The 18,999-nt window shown below is 38.0% G+C and overlaps 1 protein-coding gene across 1 annotated transcript in view; it reads right to left on the bottom strand.

The window, feature by feature from the left end:
- SYT14 (synaptotagmin 14) overlaps positions 1-950 on the bottom strand; it is an 85,847-nt gene extending 84,897 nt beyond the window's left edge. The window contains exon 1 of the mRNA XM_036344720.1: positions 26-950. Coding sequence (XP_036200613.1) covers positions 26-950 — 925 coding nt within the window. The remainder of the gene's footprint in view (positions 1-25) is intronic.
- Between the last annotated feature and the right edge of the window lie 18,049 nt (positions 951-18,999).

Here is an 18,999-nt window from a genome sequence, read left to right as displayed (position 1 = left end):
TCAAACCCACAGTAGGAGACCTCACCTTTTCCTGGTATTATCTTAGAATATTTTTCATCTTTACTCTTTGCTTTTCCTTTCTTGGCAGAAACGGCTTCACTTTTCTTTGCTTTTACGTCTCCTTTCCCTTTGTAGCATTTTGTTGCTTGTATATGTTCTTTGATTTTTCCATGTAATTTACCTTTAGAGCTAGTTGATGGTGCTAGATGTCTGTCTTCTTTCATAATGGATTTCCGTATCGCATGTCTATCGCTCGCCAAAATATCTTTTGGAGAGTTCTCATTTCCTGAACACTCATTTCCTTTCGACCCTTTACTTTTAATATGGTTTTCAGCTTTCTCTAAATGTTTTTCTCTCTTTTCTTCATACCTTACCTCCTTTAAATCATTCTTACCATTACTAGAAATTCCTAACCCAATGTTTCTATACCTGTCTGTAGGTCTAAGCTCTTGGCAAAGAGATCCAGTCCTTGCATTCTGCTCGACAACTGATATCCCACCATCACTCACATGGCCTTCCACAGAATTCCCAGCATTCTTGGTTTCTTGACATTTTGATAGCATCTGCTGCCTATCATTAATATGTGTAAACGGTCTTTCTTCATTTGTTCCTTGATCTTGCCTTTGTGAAACTGAAGTCGTGTAACAATTCCTTGGATTTGCTGTGGGCTCTACCCTGGATGGCATTTCCTGACAATCGGTGTTTCTGGAGACTTCTGGTGACATGGCGTCTTCTTGTTCAGAAGTATCCACCGCTTCTGCTGCTGAAGCGCTTTCCTCCTCTGGGTGAAAGCCATTCATCATGCTTGTCACCTGTTCAGTCACTGCGTCGCTCAAAGCATAGCTGACCTCCCCGACAGCTGTGGTCAGGTCGTCCACAGCGTTACTGATTGTGTCCACCAGGGAGGACACGGAGGGCAGGCTCCGCTGCAGTTTTCTGAAAAATGCCATTTTCTATCTCCTTGTCCCTACACGGTGCAATAATGAAATCTTCTCTTCTCAAAATATCAACCACTTGGAATGTGAATTTAACATTTGCCTAAATGTTGCTATTTCTGAGCTCGATATTAGTATTTCGCATGGTGGTTTTTTAAATCGTTCTGTAAATGCATTATGCATTGGAAGAAGCATGCCGAAGCAAAGACTCTTCCAGAAAAAAAGAAAAATCAAACCACTTGCTTTAAATATAATGATATTTTTTCCCACTCCAAAGCTATAACAGCAGCAAGATAATTAGTTTCCCTTCAAATACTACTGGTTTTTAATTCTATACCTGTAAGAAGAAGTATAAAAAGGATTTTTACTATATTACTTTTCGTTAATTAATTAATAGTCTATGCAAGGGAACTACCCTATCTTATTAACAAACTACCAATATCAAATTAAGAAAAATACTAAGGGGAAAATATGTAAGCAATTGTGCACAGAGGTTAGAACAGGGGAGGGCAGAGGGTGAACATTTTCTCAGTAGCTATGACAGGCAAAGCATTGTAATTTACAAATTTTACCTTATTTAATCTTATAATAACTCTAGGAGGTAAACACTATTATTCCTATTTAATAAGTGAAAGAGCCGAAACCGGTTTGGCTCAGTGGATAGAGTGTCGGCCTGCGGACTGAAGGGTCCCAGGTTTGATTCCGGTCAAGGGCATGTACCTGGGTTGCGGGCACATCCCCAGTGGGAGATGTGCAGGAGGCAGCTGATCGATGTTTCTCTCTCATCGATGTTTCTAACTCTCTATCTCTCTCCCTTCCTCTCTGTAAAAAATCAATAAAATATATTAAAAAAAAAAATATTTGAAAGAAAAACAAGGCTCAGAAAAATTAAGATCCCTGAGAACTTTCCAATGGATTCTCAAGGTCAAAACTATTTTTATAACAAGAGTAAGTAGATATTTAACCTCTCACTTTTAAAAAGAATATTTTTTTTATTGATTTCAGAGAGGAAGGGAGAGGGAGAGAGAGATAGAAACATCAATGATGAGAGAGAATCATCGATTGGCTGCCTCCTGCATGCCCCCCACTGGGGATTGAGCCTGCAATGCAGGCACGTGCCCTTGACCGGTATCGAACCCGGAACAGGCCGCTGCTCTATCCACAGAGCCAAACCGGCTAGGGCTAACCTCTCACTTTTATTTGCTCACAAAAGAACACTGGAGTCTTCAGCGACTACATGACAGACTGAATGCAGAAGCAGATGTGAGAACCCAGCTGTCCCTTTCTTCTATGCCAGTCATTAGTGATGTTCCAAAACTGTAAAACAATGTCACTCTTCTCACTAAATTTTTTGTTTTAATAAGTATAATTTTTAATTAAAATGTTATTTGTATTAACATGTCATAGGCTTGTTGTTTTAATAAGTAAATTGATAAAAATAATTAAAACTCTCCTCAGCTTTAACTTCTAATATGATGCATATCAATAGATACAACTCATAAAAACAAAAGCTCTTTGGGGTCCTCAATAATTTTTAAGAATATAAAGGGGTCATTGGCCCAAGAAACATCACAAATGCTGATCCAGAGAATGACTGGAGGCCGCCCAGCGATCGCTTTCGCCAGTTCATTCTATACAAATGATCAAAATGCAGGGCTGAATTATGAGAAACAAATCAAAACCACAGAAAGTACTGTGGCTTCCTAATGCAAGTGACAGACGTAATTCAATAGCAAATAGATTTTTACAAACAATGAGGCTATCACTTTTAAGTCACCAGAAGAGAAAAACCTCTCTCCAATACACACACACAGACAAGGAAAGCAAATTTTATCTGCGGTAGTGCCTCAAAATTCTTCCACACTAACATCCTGCCTTGATAATGGTTCACTTGCTCCTGCTGTCATTTACACAACCCAGTCTTCGGAAATAGCAAATAAGGAGCTCAATAACTTTAAAAAATAACTCCAAGGAAAATGTTTCCATAAGAGAAAGAACAATATTACAGCCCTCCCTCGTCTTTCCTAGTACTGAGTAACAGGACGTGATACAATGCCTGTGTTGCCACGGAAGGGAAAGGAACACTAATTTTTATACACCAAGTTCCTAAAGAAAACCTTCTCCAAACTATCCAATTATCTATCAGCTGAGAATCCAACAGCAGGTAAAGAAAAGAGTGAAAACTTCCTAAAGCTTTCTAGGGACACGGGGAAAAAAGCTAATTCAAGAGTTATTTGGGTAAGAGATTTAAGCCAGACAAAGCAACAAAATTCTCCTTCCTTCTTAAAGCATATCTATTAATTTTATAGTCTAAAAAGTACATCTTTTATCTTAAAAATAAGTTACTTTATAGTCACAGCAATTCATCTTTCTGCAATATATTAGCAATTTGTGGACAACATTAAGATTACTGAGCCTAATTTACTTAATAGATCTTTTATTCTCACAGAACAGTGGTTCAAATGTTAATTGATAGTATGCCAAAACCAACCTCTCGATTATGTATTTTAAAAAATAATAGGATAGTACAGATAGAAAGAACAAACAAGAGAAGCAGTGACAATACTTACAAATTTTATCTTGTGAATTCTTCCTTGTGCTGTATCCTGAACCAAGATCTGGAAACCCGCCAACATTTTCAAAACAGAACTTCTTATTAATATAGAGAAAAAGGAGCAGCATCAAGATAATAAACACCCCAACCGCTGACAAAAATCCAACGGCCTCTGGAGATACTAGAGAGAGAAAAGTCACAGCTGTCAGCATTCACTCCTCTTTTAACCACAAATAAGGAACCCCCCATAGAAATGTCAGATTACTGTCTTTTTAAAGTTACATTTTAAACTGTCATAGTTCACCATCGTTTATAAGAAAGACAAACCACACAGTTTAACAAGTTATTCGATTCACTCAAGAAAATGTATTCAACTCTTCTAAAAGTCTCCCTATAAATCGTGTTAGGACAATCTTAAAAGACAAGTCTTCAAACCTGGCAGTTTTACATTTAGCTCACTGAAGAGTATTACAAAAATTTTAACACAAGAATTACAAAAACTATTTCCCATGCACGAGTATATTACTTAATCAAATTTGTGAGAATGTATATCATTACTCCTATCTCTAAAAGCTTCAATGGCCCTTTTTTATTAAATAAACTCTTCAGTTAACCTGGCATTCAAAGCCCCAGCCTCTCTTTTCAATATTTTACTCAATCAAATGGTCCCACTCATTGTCTCAGAATCAGGTGCATGCATTACTATACACCTTGTTGTTGCTCTATCTCTTCCGGTTGCTGTAATGAGCAAGTCTCCTCTCTACCATCTCCCCCTCTACCATCTCCCACTCATCCATTCAACCAACCAATATTTTTGGAGCAGCAGCCATACACTAAGCATTATCATTACACAGTTTGTCTCCCATGAACAGTCTGATGAAAGCAGTTACAACATGGCACAATAAAGGCTATGACTTGGGGGAGGGAGGATTGGTAGGGACTATGAGACCCATAGAAACACTTGATCCAGACCTGAAAAATCAAGTAAGCTTTTCTGAACGTTACGACTTCTATGATTATATTTTAAGAATTGGTAAGAAGTAGCTGAGTTAACACTATTCCAAGCAAAAGAAACAGCATGTGCAAAGGTGCAGAGACGGGAGATCATCGTATATTCTAGAAACTCAGTAAAACTTTGTTATGATGAACCCCCAGATTCTCAAGAAGATCTGATCTCAAAAGAACGCATGAAATCATCCATGGAGAATTTGTAGCATGAAAACAGACAAAATCTTCCCCAACTTCTCCAATCCTCAGCAACCCCTCTTTCCTTTCAACATCTGCCTTATTTGTCACTTCACCAATCATTTGGAGTTAACAGGAACTAAATTTTTGTATCCCCAGTGCCTTAAATATAACACTCAAGTATCAACTGAGAATCAATCCTAAGCCTCAAATACCCTCTCCAACCTACAACCTGCTTTCTTCCTCCACTGCTCAAGTAGCAGCTAAAATGTCATCTCCTCCAAGATTCTTAATCGGAAGAGCCTTGACCATTAGCATCCAACTCACTTGTTTAAAGTGAAGTCACCAACCAGCCAGTGATGAGTGCTCTCATCTCCTAGATTTTCATTCCTTGTGAAAGCCAGACATCCAGGTGTAGAACCGGTATGACACTGCACCTGTTCACAGCGGGGTCAACAGTGTTGTGACAGAGGGTGGAGCAGAGAGTGGTGCTGTCAGGGAGGCGCTGACAGTGAGTGGAGGAGGGGACAGGAACGGGGGGAAGTGCTCTATGAATATCAGGCTGATGCCGAGGAACAGCTCTTGCTACCAGAACCAAGAAGACAGCTCTGCCCTGCCCCTCTCGCTCTCAGGCTGAAGAATAGACAGGAAAGAAAATAATAATCTAACAGAAAGATCTAAGCTAGATGACAAAAGCAGTGGTATGCACCACGCCGAAAGGTTGAGGTAACAATGAAAACAGAAGAATCATCAGCAGCATTTCTAAAAGCTAGGAAGGTCAGAAGCAAGACAGAGTCTGGTATGAAAGGGCAAAATGCTTACTATAGTTTATGAAGAAGCAAAACGCGCACTATCCTTATATTCACTATTACACCGTAAACAGCAAATAGGTATAGGAGCTCGCCTCTCCCCCAGGCCCAAAACTCACTCAGAAATTTGATGCCTTAAGTGAACACACAGGGTTAGATAATATGTAGTCTGAAAACCTCCCATTTCTTAGAAAACGAAATGAGAGGAAACATAGCTGATTTCACTTAAGAAAGCTATTGCTAACAAAAATAGCAATAAACACATACAGCATGCACTGTTGTCAACACGTTACTAGGACATATATTAACTCTTTTCATCTTCACAATTATGCTATTATTATTCCCACTATAAATATGTGACACAAAGATATAAACAATGTGTCCAGCCAGTAAGTAGAGGAGTCAGAGTCTGGCCTCAGAGTCTGTTTTCAACTATTTCTCATCATTTTCCTTCTCTCCTTCCCTTCCTGCCTCAATCCTTCTTTCTGTGTTCCTCTTTCATCTCCCTCCTTCCCATATTTACATTTAACCTAGGGGGAAAGATCAACTATAAACAAGTATGACAGGGGAAGTACTAGAGGAATGAATATAAAGTATTACTGGAACACAAAGAAGAACTACTACTTGGGGAAGTAACGAACACTTCAGAAAGGAAATGACACTCAAGCAGGGCATGAAAAATTAACGAATGCTATTAAACAGTAAAAGGACAGATGAAAGAGCGTGGTCAGAGCCACGGAGACGATGTGCGCGCATTCTCCAAGCACTAATGGGGTGCTGACACAGCTCTCTGGGCTACCTCTGTATTCTCAAAGCACCTAGCACACTGCCATGTCGCTGACATTAAATAAACAACTACAAGTGAATGAATGTTTGTTCAGAAGAGAGAAAAATATACCGGCAGAGCTGTGACTGCAGATGAAAGCAAGGTCTGAAACGTCCAAGAACCTTCAATATCATCCTAAATCTTTTATACTTGTTGAACTGTCTTCCTTGAAACAATTAGAAAACTAAAATGCAGTAGAAAGTGAATATGAGTAGCAAAATATGAGGTTTGGGGGTTTTTTGATTTTTTTTTGTTTTGCTTCCCCTCCAAAAAAAATTGGGAGAGAGAGAGATAAAATAGAAGCCCTTACATCAAGTGGTAGCAGTGACACAGAGAAGTGAATCCCAGTCTTTGTTCCAGGAAACGGGTAATAACTCAACGCAGAGTGTGGGTGAAGGGAAGGTTAGGATAATTCTAACGTTTCCAGCTCAAGTGAATAGTAATACTATTAACCAAATGAAAAAGTATAAGGAAGGCATGTGGGTTAGGGAATGAGGCTAAAGAAGGACGTAGGAGAGACGAGGACAATGAATTTAGTGCTTGACACGTTACATGGGAAAGGTCAGCAGGATGTTTCCGTGTGGATGCCTGGGAAAGAGGGAGACAGCCTGGTGCTCTGGGAGGCTCAGGTCACGTAGAAACCACGTGGGAGTGTTCCCTTTGCCCATCCTAGTCCATGTGAAGGGCTCCACTGACTCAATACAGCCCAAGTGGCACACGACAGGTAACAGGCTTTATTAATGGTCAAATCTCTTACGTTACACATTTTTAGATAAATATATACGGTGACACTGGACAAATTAACCAAAAATCTTTTCCCACTAGGAAAAGGAGAAAGATGTCTAATGTAAATATACTACTCACACAACTCCCATTTTATCCATTGTCTGACCAAAATGTCCATTTTCTACATTCACTGAAAAATTTTATACACTTAAAATTTTAAAATGATATGATTGTAGATAAGAAATAAATAACATATTTTCTAACAAAAAGTATTAAAAAGCTTCAGACTTCTGTTTTCATCCTTATCTCAGGATTAGAATAATATTTATTTCGAATGACATGATGCCAGAAGTTGGCCAGTCACAGTTCTAAGTGTGAAAACATTGGATAAATGCCACTTGTACATCAAACTACAATACACTAAAGTTAAACTGAAGACATGAATGCTATTACCCCATCAAAAAATTGAAATTTACTAACTCAGATCTCAATAATATAAAATATATTTTCACCCAGAATAAGAGGGAAATTTGCTGCCACAATTTTATTTCTATTATGAATCTGCTTATGCAGCATAAACATTTCTAAGATTCTGGTTAATCTACCTACACATAAACCTACATTTTTCAAACATTCTAGATCATCCACTGCAAACAAGTACATTATATTTTAAGATGCACACATAATACCTCCGAAGGAGGATCTTCAAAAATCTCTACCGGCACACAGCCACAACCAAGTGTATAGTTATGGGCATTGAAGCTCAGAAAAAAATATGATTTTTGAGTTCTTAAAATTATTATTTAGTGACGGAATCTTGATTTGAATGCAGGCACACTGACTTCTGAACCCTGAATGTTAGATATTAACCCCTATTGCTTCCTATTGCCAGGTACTGTTAAACTCTCTTCCAGTTTAAGCTTTAATGCTGAAAGCCATTTTATGGTAGTTAAGTACGATACATTATCTTAGGCTTTAGATCAGCAAACTGAGGCCCAGAGAGTAGTTAGCTTGTCTAAGGTCACAAATCTAGGAAATGGTAGAACCTGGATTTGAACCCAGACATTCTGCCTTCAGAGCCCATGGTCCCAAACACCAAGCAACACTGCTTCCTTATCTGCCAACCTGCAATGTAAAAAGGGAAAGCAGTGTGATCAAAGTGATGTGGCTTACTATGTATATTATGAAAACGTATTTTATGGTTTACCTTTTAAATATGTCAAAAGATAGCAAATGATTTCAACTTTCTCAAAATAGTGATATAAGTTATAAAACTGGAATCATAATTTTTATATTCAAGATACTTTTCAAGATATTCTAAAATTAATTTTAGCACTATGCTTAGGAACTCAATCAATGTCACGTTAGTAAGTAATATAGCCTGTTTGAAAAGTTTGTAAGTTTAAAAACTAAAAGTATTCTATAGAATAGTAAGCAGTTGTTCATTAGTAATGCTCAACAAAAATATAGAAAAGGTTTCTGTGAGCTATATGATCCTGAATATGAAGACAATACCGCAAAGTAAAAAAGTACCAGATATAGTAATGTCACCAGAAAATAACAAAAAGTTTAGCTTCTCAAAGGTTAATGATTATTTATGTTCTGTATACTTACTGGTTTAGTTGTTATCTTTACTATATATTTACAAATATATACACATATATAAGCAAAAGATAAATTTATAAAAATATCATTTTTGTCAAAAATTCAAGCTTCAATAAAGTTCATTTGGCCATGACAAAGAAAAAAAGAAAATGACAAAATAATAGTCTTACAAAATTAAAGCAAGAGCAAATCCACTCGACTTGAAAGTATTGCAGAATTCACCTAAATTCCAGTTGGCATTTTATCACACAAAAAACATTTTCTAGGAAAGTTTATTTTAAAAAAAAATACTAGGATATACATAAAAATAAGTATAAGGGAAATACTTATTAAGCCAACATATTTTCAATATTAATTTATTTGTATAATACTCTTCTCGCAATAAAACATTTTTATCCAAACAAATCATTCATTGTAAAACAAATTTTACAAAACTATTCTGCCCATTATATTTTAAATGCAAATTTAAATGAAAAGTACCTATGCCTCTTATAGTTCTTTAAAAAAGAAGGATAAAAAGAAACAACTTACAATTTGCATTATAAGGTCTGTATTGCTGATTTGTCCTGCTGGGCATGAAACACTAGTCCTCCAACTACATGTCACGGAGGCTTTAATAATTCATTTAATAGATGCAATTCTATCTCTTGAACAAAATGTGAACTATGTAAGAAGTCAGCTTTCATTTAAAAGAAAACAAAACACTTTCCATTTAATAAGCCCTAAATATTTTTTCTAATCAGGAAAATTCCACAATGTGTTTTGCTCAGGTCTGAACAGAAAATAGAGAATTTATCAGTATTTTCACGAAACAATGTAGAAAGATAAGATCAATTTAATATGTTTAAACTTCCTTTTGTAACATCTCAGCTACCTGCATAAATAAAATCTCTCTTGCAACCAAAGAACTTATATGCATGCATATTAGCATAACCAATGGACACTGAGACTGGGGCAGTAGGGGCTTGCCAGGGGTGGGAATGGGGGGGGGGGCAGAGGGAGGTGTCAATTGGGGAAAAAGGAGACATATGTAAAACTGTAGACAATAAACATTAAAAAAATAACTATAAAGAAAAACAATAAAATCTCTCTTGAAATTTTTATATTATGATACAAATAATGCAAAGCTGGAAGATGGCATATAATCAAAGAAAGGAATATAATAATATATAACTATTAACTTGGTTTTATGTTTAAAAAATCCGTAGGGGGAAAGGCAATTATTCAGAAGTGATATAATTCCTTGCTGAGTAACTTACAGAGACAACAGAGGGGTAGGCACAGATGGCAGTGAGGCCTAGGATCTTAGAAATAATACTGCCCTCTGGAAAAAGTGACCTGACAACGCTGATAAAACAAATTCTACCCAATTTGTTCGAAATGTCAAGCCACATAGAATATTTCTTTTAAGCACCATGTAATAAATTAAAACTTCATTCAATGTCATTACAGCAACAAAAAATCCTAAATCAATGTTAAAATTTTTGTTATTCAGTTGTAATATTTTAGATATTAGCCCCTTAGCAGATATATGGTCTGCAAATATTTTCTCCCCTTACATAGGTTGCCTTTGCACTCTGTTGATTGTTTCCTTTGCTGTGCAGAAGCTTTTTAGTTTAACGCAATCCCACTTGTTTATTTTTGCTTTCATTAGCTTGTTTTTTATGTCATATATATAAGAAAAAAATCCTCCCCCAGACCAATGTCAAGCTTCTTCCCTATGTTTTCTTCTAGTAGTTTTACATTTTCATTAAGTCTTTAATCCATTTTGAGTTGATTTGTTATATGGTTGTAAAATAAAGGCCCCAGTTCACTTTTCTGTCTGTAGATATCCAGTTTTCCCAACACCATTACTGAAAAGACTGTCCTTCTCTCCCTCGTGTGTTCTTGGCACCCTTGTTGAAGAACAGTTGACTGTAGATGCATGGACTTAGTTCTGGGCTCTCTATTTTTTACACTGGTATATATCTCGGAAAGAGGAAGATTCTAGAATGAGAAAGAGCAAGGGCAAAGCAAAAGGGTAGGAGAATACTTATAGCAAAAAGGCCCAGAGGCAAGAGATAATGGCACGGTAAGGGGACAGAATAAAAGATGTAAAGTGTTGAGAGAAAAAGCTGGACAGCAGGCAAGGACAAAACCATGAAAGTCCTTGGAAAAATGGACTTTGAATTTTATCCTGAAGGCAAAGAGGACTCAATAAAGTATTTTAAACATGGAAGTGCTAAGGTCACTCTGGTAGATATAAGTTTGGGAATGGAGAACTAGACCTCAGGCTGTCTCCTATAAACAAGCTAGTAAAGGTATAAACACATATCCTGGATTAATCTTAAAAATGCTTTCTCTGTACTTGCTTCATTGATGCTTCTATTTCCAACAATAGAAACCTTCCAATCCATGACATCCTATCACAATCACCTAACAACACATAAATGACTTAGTGATTTTGTGAACATATTTAAAAAGTTGTAGATGTTTTTTAAGAAAACGAGGAAGTTATATGAGAAAATATTAGTTCAAGTTATCAAAATACTGACGTTCAATTCTCTAGAAAAACACGTGAAACCACGGAGCACCCTTTATGTCTCAGAAAAATGTGTCAAGATAACTTATTAATTGCCTTCCATGAAAGAATGACTAATTATTTAGACAAGGAAAACATATGATGTCTAACTTTCCCAAACAAATCTCACCATTTTCTCTAAAATGAAACTTCAGTTTAGTCAACAAACTTACAGATAGGATCTAGATTCTAGATTAAGATTTGAAAGCCCAAGTAAGTCAGGAGGCTTTCTGGCAGCCCTACCACATAAGATCTCTCAGACACACACTGTCTGAGAGAAAAACAAAACAGAACCGGTTTTGGGTTTTTTTTGCCTGTACCAACCTCGCTGCCCAACCAGTATTTGCCTATTGGTGACTAGGTCTAATGCTATAGAGGCCATTCAAGTCACTCCCTCTCTCACTGAATATTCTCTTTTTCTGGCCCAGCAACTTGAGTCAGGAAACAGCAACTAGTTGTGTAGGTGACTAGGTGCTGAAATATATACAGATATGAGACAGCATTGGACCCTGGGCCTGGGATCCCCAGGACACTGGATAAAACCCCCACAGAGCTGGAGCCACCCAGCAGCCCTTATCCTGATCCCAAGGAAGCCAGGGGGCTAGAAGAAACACTGATAAGTCAGCCACAAGAATGTCATTGCTCCTCTACTTCCTGTTCAAAAAAAAAAAAAAAAAAAAGGCAAAATTTTATCTCCCTTCTAACTGCCTGCTTCTCCAGCCCCCATGGGGAAAATTCCACGCGTGAACCTGCTTGGTGCCCAGCTTTTAAGAACAGCCTGCAGAGCCAGCTCCCAAGTCAGTTCAGAGGACTTTCCTTTCCTCCGTGCTGCCTCCCTTGTACTCGAGCATAAGCTTAATAAAATCTGTCTGGAAATTTCTCTGGGAGTTCCTCTCAGTTTCTATCTTGGGGAACCCCAAATCCCCAAACGCCAGTAACAGGATAGATGATAGGTAGGTAGGTAGAATGAATATACACAAAAGAATGTACAATTATATCTAAAACGCAATGCCTCATAACCAGCTTAAAGAAAGTCACTCTATGCACTGCTACCTAATACCTTTACCAAAGACCTGGACGAAGGAATTGAGAATATGTTATTAATTTTGTAAAGGGTCCTAGGAACACTAGGTTGAACATGGTTGCTAATTCATTAAAAGAAAGACGTATACATAAGGGACCTCAATATATTAAAGGAATAATAACATCAAAATAAAACTAAGTTCAATATGGATAATTTCACGTTACTATCCCACCAGGGCCCCAATACTAATAAAGGTTAATGAAAATGTTGGCTTAATAGAATGTGTCAGGAAAAAATAAAAAATGGTATGACAAAAGTCAAGCAGAAATCAGCAGTATAAAGTTTCTGACAGGTGAAAACTAAGCCTTCTATTACGCTCTCAGATTCTTATTAAAGCAGTATGGTCTCCAATTTCAAAATAAAACTGAGAACATTAAGAGACTCAGAGAGAAACAGAAACAAATTCACTAAGCATATGTTAAAAGGCCTAATGCCGAGGGCGAAATTAATTTATACTATAGGAGAAATGACAAAAAGGTATGTATCTAAGGTTTAGTATACACAGACCACATAATATAGAACTCTCAGATTAGAAATATAGAAAATGACCTGTAATGATATCCAAAACATTAGATACAGAAATACTGTGGGGATTAAGAATGGAAACAGGCTATCAAGAAAGTCTGTAAGAGCATAAAATCTAGAGGACTTGCTTGAGAGAAAGACTAAGAGGTTCTATTTAAACAAGTCCCAAATGGCTAAAGTTACTGTCATAAAAATGTTTAGAAAGTTCATATTCATAAAGGAATTTTGAGAATTTTCAAATCAGCAAATAAATTAATGGTGATCATTACAATTGCATAAAAACACTAAAGTACATTCAGTAATTCAGAAGGGTTTTTTTTTTATTAATTAAACAATAGATTTGGAGATTTCACAGTAAGAAATCAAAAGAAACAAAAAGCAAATAGAAAAAACATGTCAATGAAACTGTCTATAAAGGAAAAAAGCATTAACAACATAAACTGATATTTGTCAGAATTTGGCAATCTCTCTATATAAACGGCTAAAGTGACCAACTGTCATCCGTCTGACTGGCCGGTACATATGACACACAACACTGACTCGTGCGTGCTCTCGCTGGCGCCAATCGCACGTGACTGATGGGCTGGTACATGTGACGGGCACTGGCAATTTAAAAACAAACGTTTACTGCACGAATCTTTCTTGTAATTAATTTCCTTTCAGTGTGCACAAGTCCATGCACCGGGCCACTAGTATTTAATAACTTGTAGAGGGGAAGTGGTTTGGATGCCACGGTAAAACAGAAATGGGGCAGAGATACAGTATCATCCCCTTTATAGAAACTTCTCGAATACTATTAAGCTTAATTTTTGTTTTGCAATTTGGAACAAGTGTTGCTGGGAGCTTGATCTTTTCTAAGTAAAGTCTGTCTTTGCTAGCACGAGCAAGACCTAAAGGCCAGGTCAGTCTATTACAACTCCGACCGCTAATTTGAAGAGAGGTATCAACTCCTCCTGTCTCATACTTCCTTCCTTTTTTAAGCCTCTCCTTCTCGGTTTCCTCTAAATTCAGGTGGGTGGCAGCCAAACCTCTCTAAATCTTTTGAAAATTATTTGCATGTTTTTTGCTCCCTCTGGACACCCAAAGACATATATATCCTTCCACTTAGCCTCAACTTCAAAGCACTGACACGTTCCTAAAGGAAGAAAATATTTCCGAGAACTAGAGTTCAATTAATTTTGAAGCTTATTAAAGCGACAAGTCGCTATCTTCTGGTTAAAATAGTGACTGAGGTGAAATATTAATGAAGTTTGGAACATTATCCTTCTAGGTCTCTTAGAGTGAAAAGACCAAAAGATGAAGGGATGGGAGTGTACCACTTAAAGGGTGTGTGTCACTTAGCAACAGGAATATGTGCTGAGAAATGTCCTAGGCGAGTTCGTTGTTGTACGAACATCATTGAGTGCACTTATTCAAGCCTAGGCTACGAGCCTGTACAGTGTGTTACACACAAAACAACAGACTAAATCAAGCACAAGAGGAAATGGTGCCATCAAGAGACCTAGTAAATGCAGGATGTGTAAGACTGCTACCAGGGCAACATGGCACACTGTGCCATAGCGAACTTTTTAAGTAAGAGCTACTCTTACAGAACAATAAAAAGTAGAGTATAGTAAATACACATGTTGCAGTGTAATGATGCAGCTAGGAAAATTCCAGGACCAGGGGAATAGGGAAAAGTTAAAACAAGGCCAAACAGTGCGGGCAATTTGCAGCAGGCTTGTAAATAACCAGCCATTATCTTCCCCAGCCAGGACACAGAGCAAATGGTTAAACGCCTCCCTCAGGAGAGAATGCAGGAAACTAGGGTGGGGATGGGAAAGGGGGAAAGGGCAGTTTTATTCCTTAAACAAAGAAGCCAGCAGCCTCAAGGCTTGGCAAGATAACACTGCCAGGTGCTCCTCGTGAATTCTGGGAAGGCCACAACAAAGCAAAAAGGGGCCTTGAGAATGAATCTGTACCAAAAACTTCAGCAGACGAATTCTGAAACCTACAGGCAGGAGGATATACATGTAATGCCTCACACCCCCACCCAACTTGCTCTTCAGATTAGCTGGCAGCCCGTCTGCCCTGCGTAAGCCAGATGTATAGATTTGCTTGTCTCACTTCTTTAATAAATTTGCTTGCTTTCATTGCTTTGATAAAATTGGCTTCATCACAATGCAATCCTCTGGAATTTTCTCTTTTAAATTCATTTATATGAAAGACAAGAATCGAGGTCGGGGACAGTGCTCTCCCTCCCACTCCAGGGGCTGTCTGAGAATGCCTCACTGGTGTCTGTGAGAGGTGCCTGGAACACATAATCCAGAACAGCCATTTATTATCATTATCGAGTATTATACACTGTACATAATTACCTGTGCTACCCTTTTCTGTGACTAACAGAGCAGATTTGTTTATACCAGCATCACCACAAGCACGTGAGTAACGTCTTGCACTATGGCATTAAGGCGGCTACATCACTAGGCAACAGTTATGGAACCACCTATATGTGGTCCCTTGTAGAGCAAAATGTCATTATGTAGTACATGAGCATATAGCACCATAATAATTCCTTTGAATGTTTCATATGCAAACAGTGTCTTACAGTTAAAAGAAGGGAATCAGAGCCCCTCAAAATCGTGTTAAAAAAATAGAAATAGCCCTGACAGGTGTGGCTCGGTTGGTTGGAGCGTCATCCCATACATCAGAAGGTGGTGGGTTCAATTCCTGGTCAGGGCACATAGCCAAGTTGCAGGTTCAGGCCCTGAACCTGCAAATAGGGGAGGCAAATAGGGGAGGGAGGCAAACAATCAATGTTTCTCTCCCTCTCTCTCAAATCAACAGAAGCATGACCTTGGGTGAGGATTTAAAAAAAAAAAAAAAAGCTTTTAGAACTGTCCATCATACATTGCTGAGTACGGGAATGAAAATTTCTAAGACAGAGTAGCCAATTTATAAAAAGTATTATGTTTCCAATATGTCCCCGGCTGTTTGCAAAGAAGAAACTCCAGGTCTCCCCACATACTAACTGAGCTGCCCTTCTCTGCCTCCTTTCTCTCTTCACTCGATCTTGCCAATTTCGAATATCTTACCTTCTGGGATCCTGATCAGGTATGATTCCTCCAGAAAGCTTTCTCGGACTTGATTGGATGAGTAAGAGACCTTAACTGTATGCCCTCATGGTGCCCTGAACATGCCTCTTTCACAGGACTTATCACAATGGATCAAAACTGCCAGTTTACTTATCTGTCTCCTTCATAAGACAGCTCCATGAGGGCAAGGCCTCCCCCTGCATCTCTGGTTCCCTTCCTAATACCTAGCACAGGGCCCAGAATATGCTGATACTTGGTATTGTTTTAGGGACGGGGAATCACTTGTTTCATAAAAACACCAAAATCTGTGCTCAAAAATTTCATATTCAGGCACTTGCAAATCTTAACTGCTGAGAAGGATTAGGTAACGGTCTAAAGCAGGGGTGGGCAAACTTTTTGACTCGAGGGCCACAATGGGTTCTTAAACTGGACCGGAGGGCCGGAACAAAAGCATGGATGGAGTGTTTGAGTGAACTAATATAAATTCAAAGTAAACATCATTACATAAAAGGGTACGGTCTTTTTTTTTTTTTAGTTTTATTCATTTCAAACGGGCCGGATACGGCCCGCGGGCCGTAGTTTGCCCACGGCTGGTCTAAAGCAATGGTTCTCAACCTTGGCTGCACATTAGAATCATCTGGGAATCTTTTTAAAATCCTGATTTCTGGGCCTCATCCTCTGGAAATTCTGTTTCTTTGTTACGGGGTGAGGCCACAACATGAGTAACAAAGAAACAGAATGTCCGGAGGATGAGGCCCAGAAATCAGGATTTTAAAAAGATTCCCAGGTGATCCTAATGTGCAGCCAAGGCTGAGAACCACTGGTCTAAAGGGAGCTAGTTGTTTAATTTTTATTGATCGATTGGTTTTAGAGAGGAAGGGAGGGAGAGAAGGAGGGTGGGAAGAGGGAGGGAGGGAGGGAGGGGGAGAGAGAGAGACATTGATTTGTTGCTCCACTCTTTTATGCATTCATTGGTTGATTCAAAAGTCAAAAACGTACCAAGGTCTAGAGGACCTACATGAGAAAATAAATGAATTTAGGCACAGAAGTAATAGTCAGACTCAAGAGGGGAGATATAGGAACAACTTTTTTAAAACTTACACTGGAGAAAATTCTTAAAATTGCAGAAATGTTAACAGCATGTGAAATTGGGACATTCATCTTCCTGGTATCAGGGCAGCTAAAAAGCTAAAACAGTAATTAAAACATTGCTTGGTGAGCACAAAAATAGTAACCTGTCTGGTGATGCTGTATGAGACGTCAAGAATTATTTTAAAACTGGAATTAAAAAGAGGGGGTGTGGGCACAGGATACACAATAGACCAATCGCACAGATTAGAGAGGCCAGAAATAGACACATGCACATGTGGATTCTGATATAAGACAACGAGGGCTGGAGAGAAATCATCTTTTCCATAGACTGTGCTGGGAAAATCAGGAAGATGAGGGGGAAAACGAATCTACAAACAAATCAACTCCAGGTGTTTAAAAAGTCGTAATGAGGTTTCACTAAACCACGTATTAAAGAATATATTAACAAATTGTAATTAAGTAGTACAATATTTAAAAGATAGAACAATGAAACCTTACAAAAATAATCCGCTATACATAGTAAATTGGTATAGGATAAATAAATTTCAAATCTATAGAAAATATAAAATTTGCTGGCTATTCAATAAATAGTGTTATCATCCTGGGTATAAGGATAACACATGCTATGTTTCTTTTCTTTTTTTTTAAATATATTTTTATGCCGAACCGGTTTGGCTCAGTGGATAGAGCGTCAGCCTGCGGACTGAAGGGTCCTGGGTTCAATTCCGGTCAGGGGCATGTGCCTTGGTTGCGGGCACGTCCCCACTGGAGGGTGTGCAGGAGGCAGCTGATCGATCTCTCTCATCGATGTTTCTAACTCTCTATCCCTCTCCCTTCTTCTCTGTAAAAAATCAATAAAAATATTGAAATATATATGTGTATATATATTTTTATTGATTTCAGAGAGGAAGGAAGAGGGAGAGAGATAGAAACATCAAAGATGAGAGAGGATCATTGATTGGCTGCCTCCTGCATGCCCCCCACTGGGGGTTGAGCCCACAACCCAGGCATGTGCCCTGACTGGAAATCGAACCATGACCTCCTGGTTCATAGGTTGATGCTCAACCACTGAGCCACGCTGGCTGGGTACACATGCTGTTTTTAATGTTTCCCAAATGTTTGCTAATAAATTTATAGTCCTTTAATATTCAGGAAAATACGTTTTAACTATTTGAAAAAATTAAGTCCAATAAATTTTGATTTTAGATAAAATTTATAAACATGAAATAAAATAAAGAATCCATAAGTAGCCCTGACCGGATTGGCTCAGTGGATGGAGCATCGGCCTGAGGACTGAAGGGTCCCGGGTTTGATTCCAGTCAAGGGCATGTTTCGGGCACATCCCCAGTGGGGGTGGTGCAGGAGGAGCGCACTGACCACCAGGGGACAGCTCCTGCGTTAAGCATCTGCCCCGTGGTGGTCAGTGTGCATCATAGCAACTGGTAGTTCTGGTTATTCTGCCATAATGGTGGCTTAGGCTTTTATTATATAAATATTGGAACCAAGAAGAGGAAACAAGAACTAAAAATGATAGCCGTTTGCAAGGTTTGTAAACTTGACGTGCTTCTTATACTGGTAACTGGTTTTCCATGCAAAATTTGTTGTGAATATAACCTAAAATATGTTAATTGCATATATATGCCTTTATCTGTGATGAAAATCAGACACTGATATAGCTGAATTTTAAAAATACTATAAATTGAAAGAAAATATATATATTTATATATACATATATACACATACATAATACATACATATACCTTAGTGTTGGAATAAAATTGTACCTTGGACATTTAAAGCAAGGATTTCAGCGTTAAATTTAATCAGCATATAAACAAACTGCTAAGCACTGTGGCACTTACTAAACAGATTTTCATATTAGCCATTAGATGGCACCATATACCTACTAGTTAAGATAACTATGCACTAATTTCCCCAATGTGCTTTAAAAGTATAACATTTAACTTTTAAGTAAATATGATATGCATTATCTGTTATCATATCTTAACTTTTAAAGTGAAGAA

The sequence above is a fragment of the Myotis myotis genome, unplaced genomic scaffold, assembly GCF_014108235.1.
Source record: "Myotis myotis isolate mMyoMyo1 unplaced genomic scaffold, mMyoMyo1.p scaffold_m19_p_18, whole genome shotgun sequence".
In the NCBI taxonomy this organism is placed as follows: Eukaryota; Metazoa; Chordata; class Mammalia; order Chiroptera; family Vespertilionidae; genus Myotis; species Myotis myotis.
Note: the sequence above shows the minus strand (reverse complement) of the source record. Positions and strands in the feature narration are given on the sequence as shown.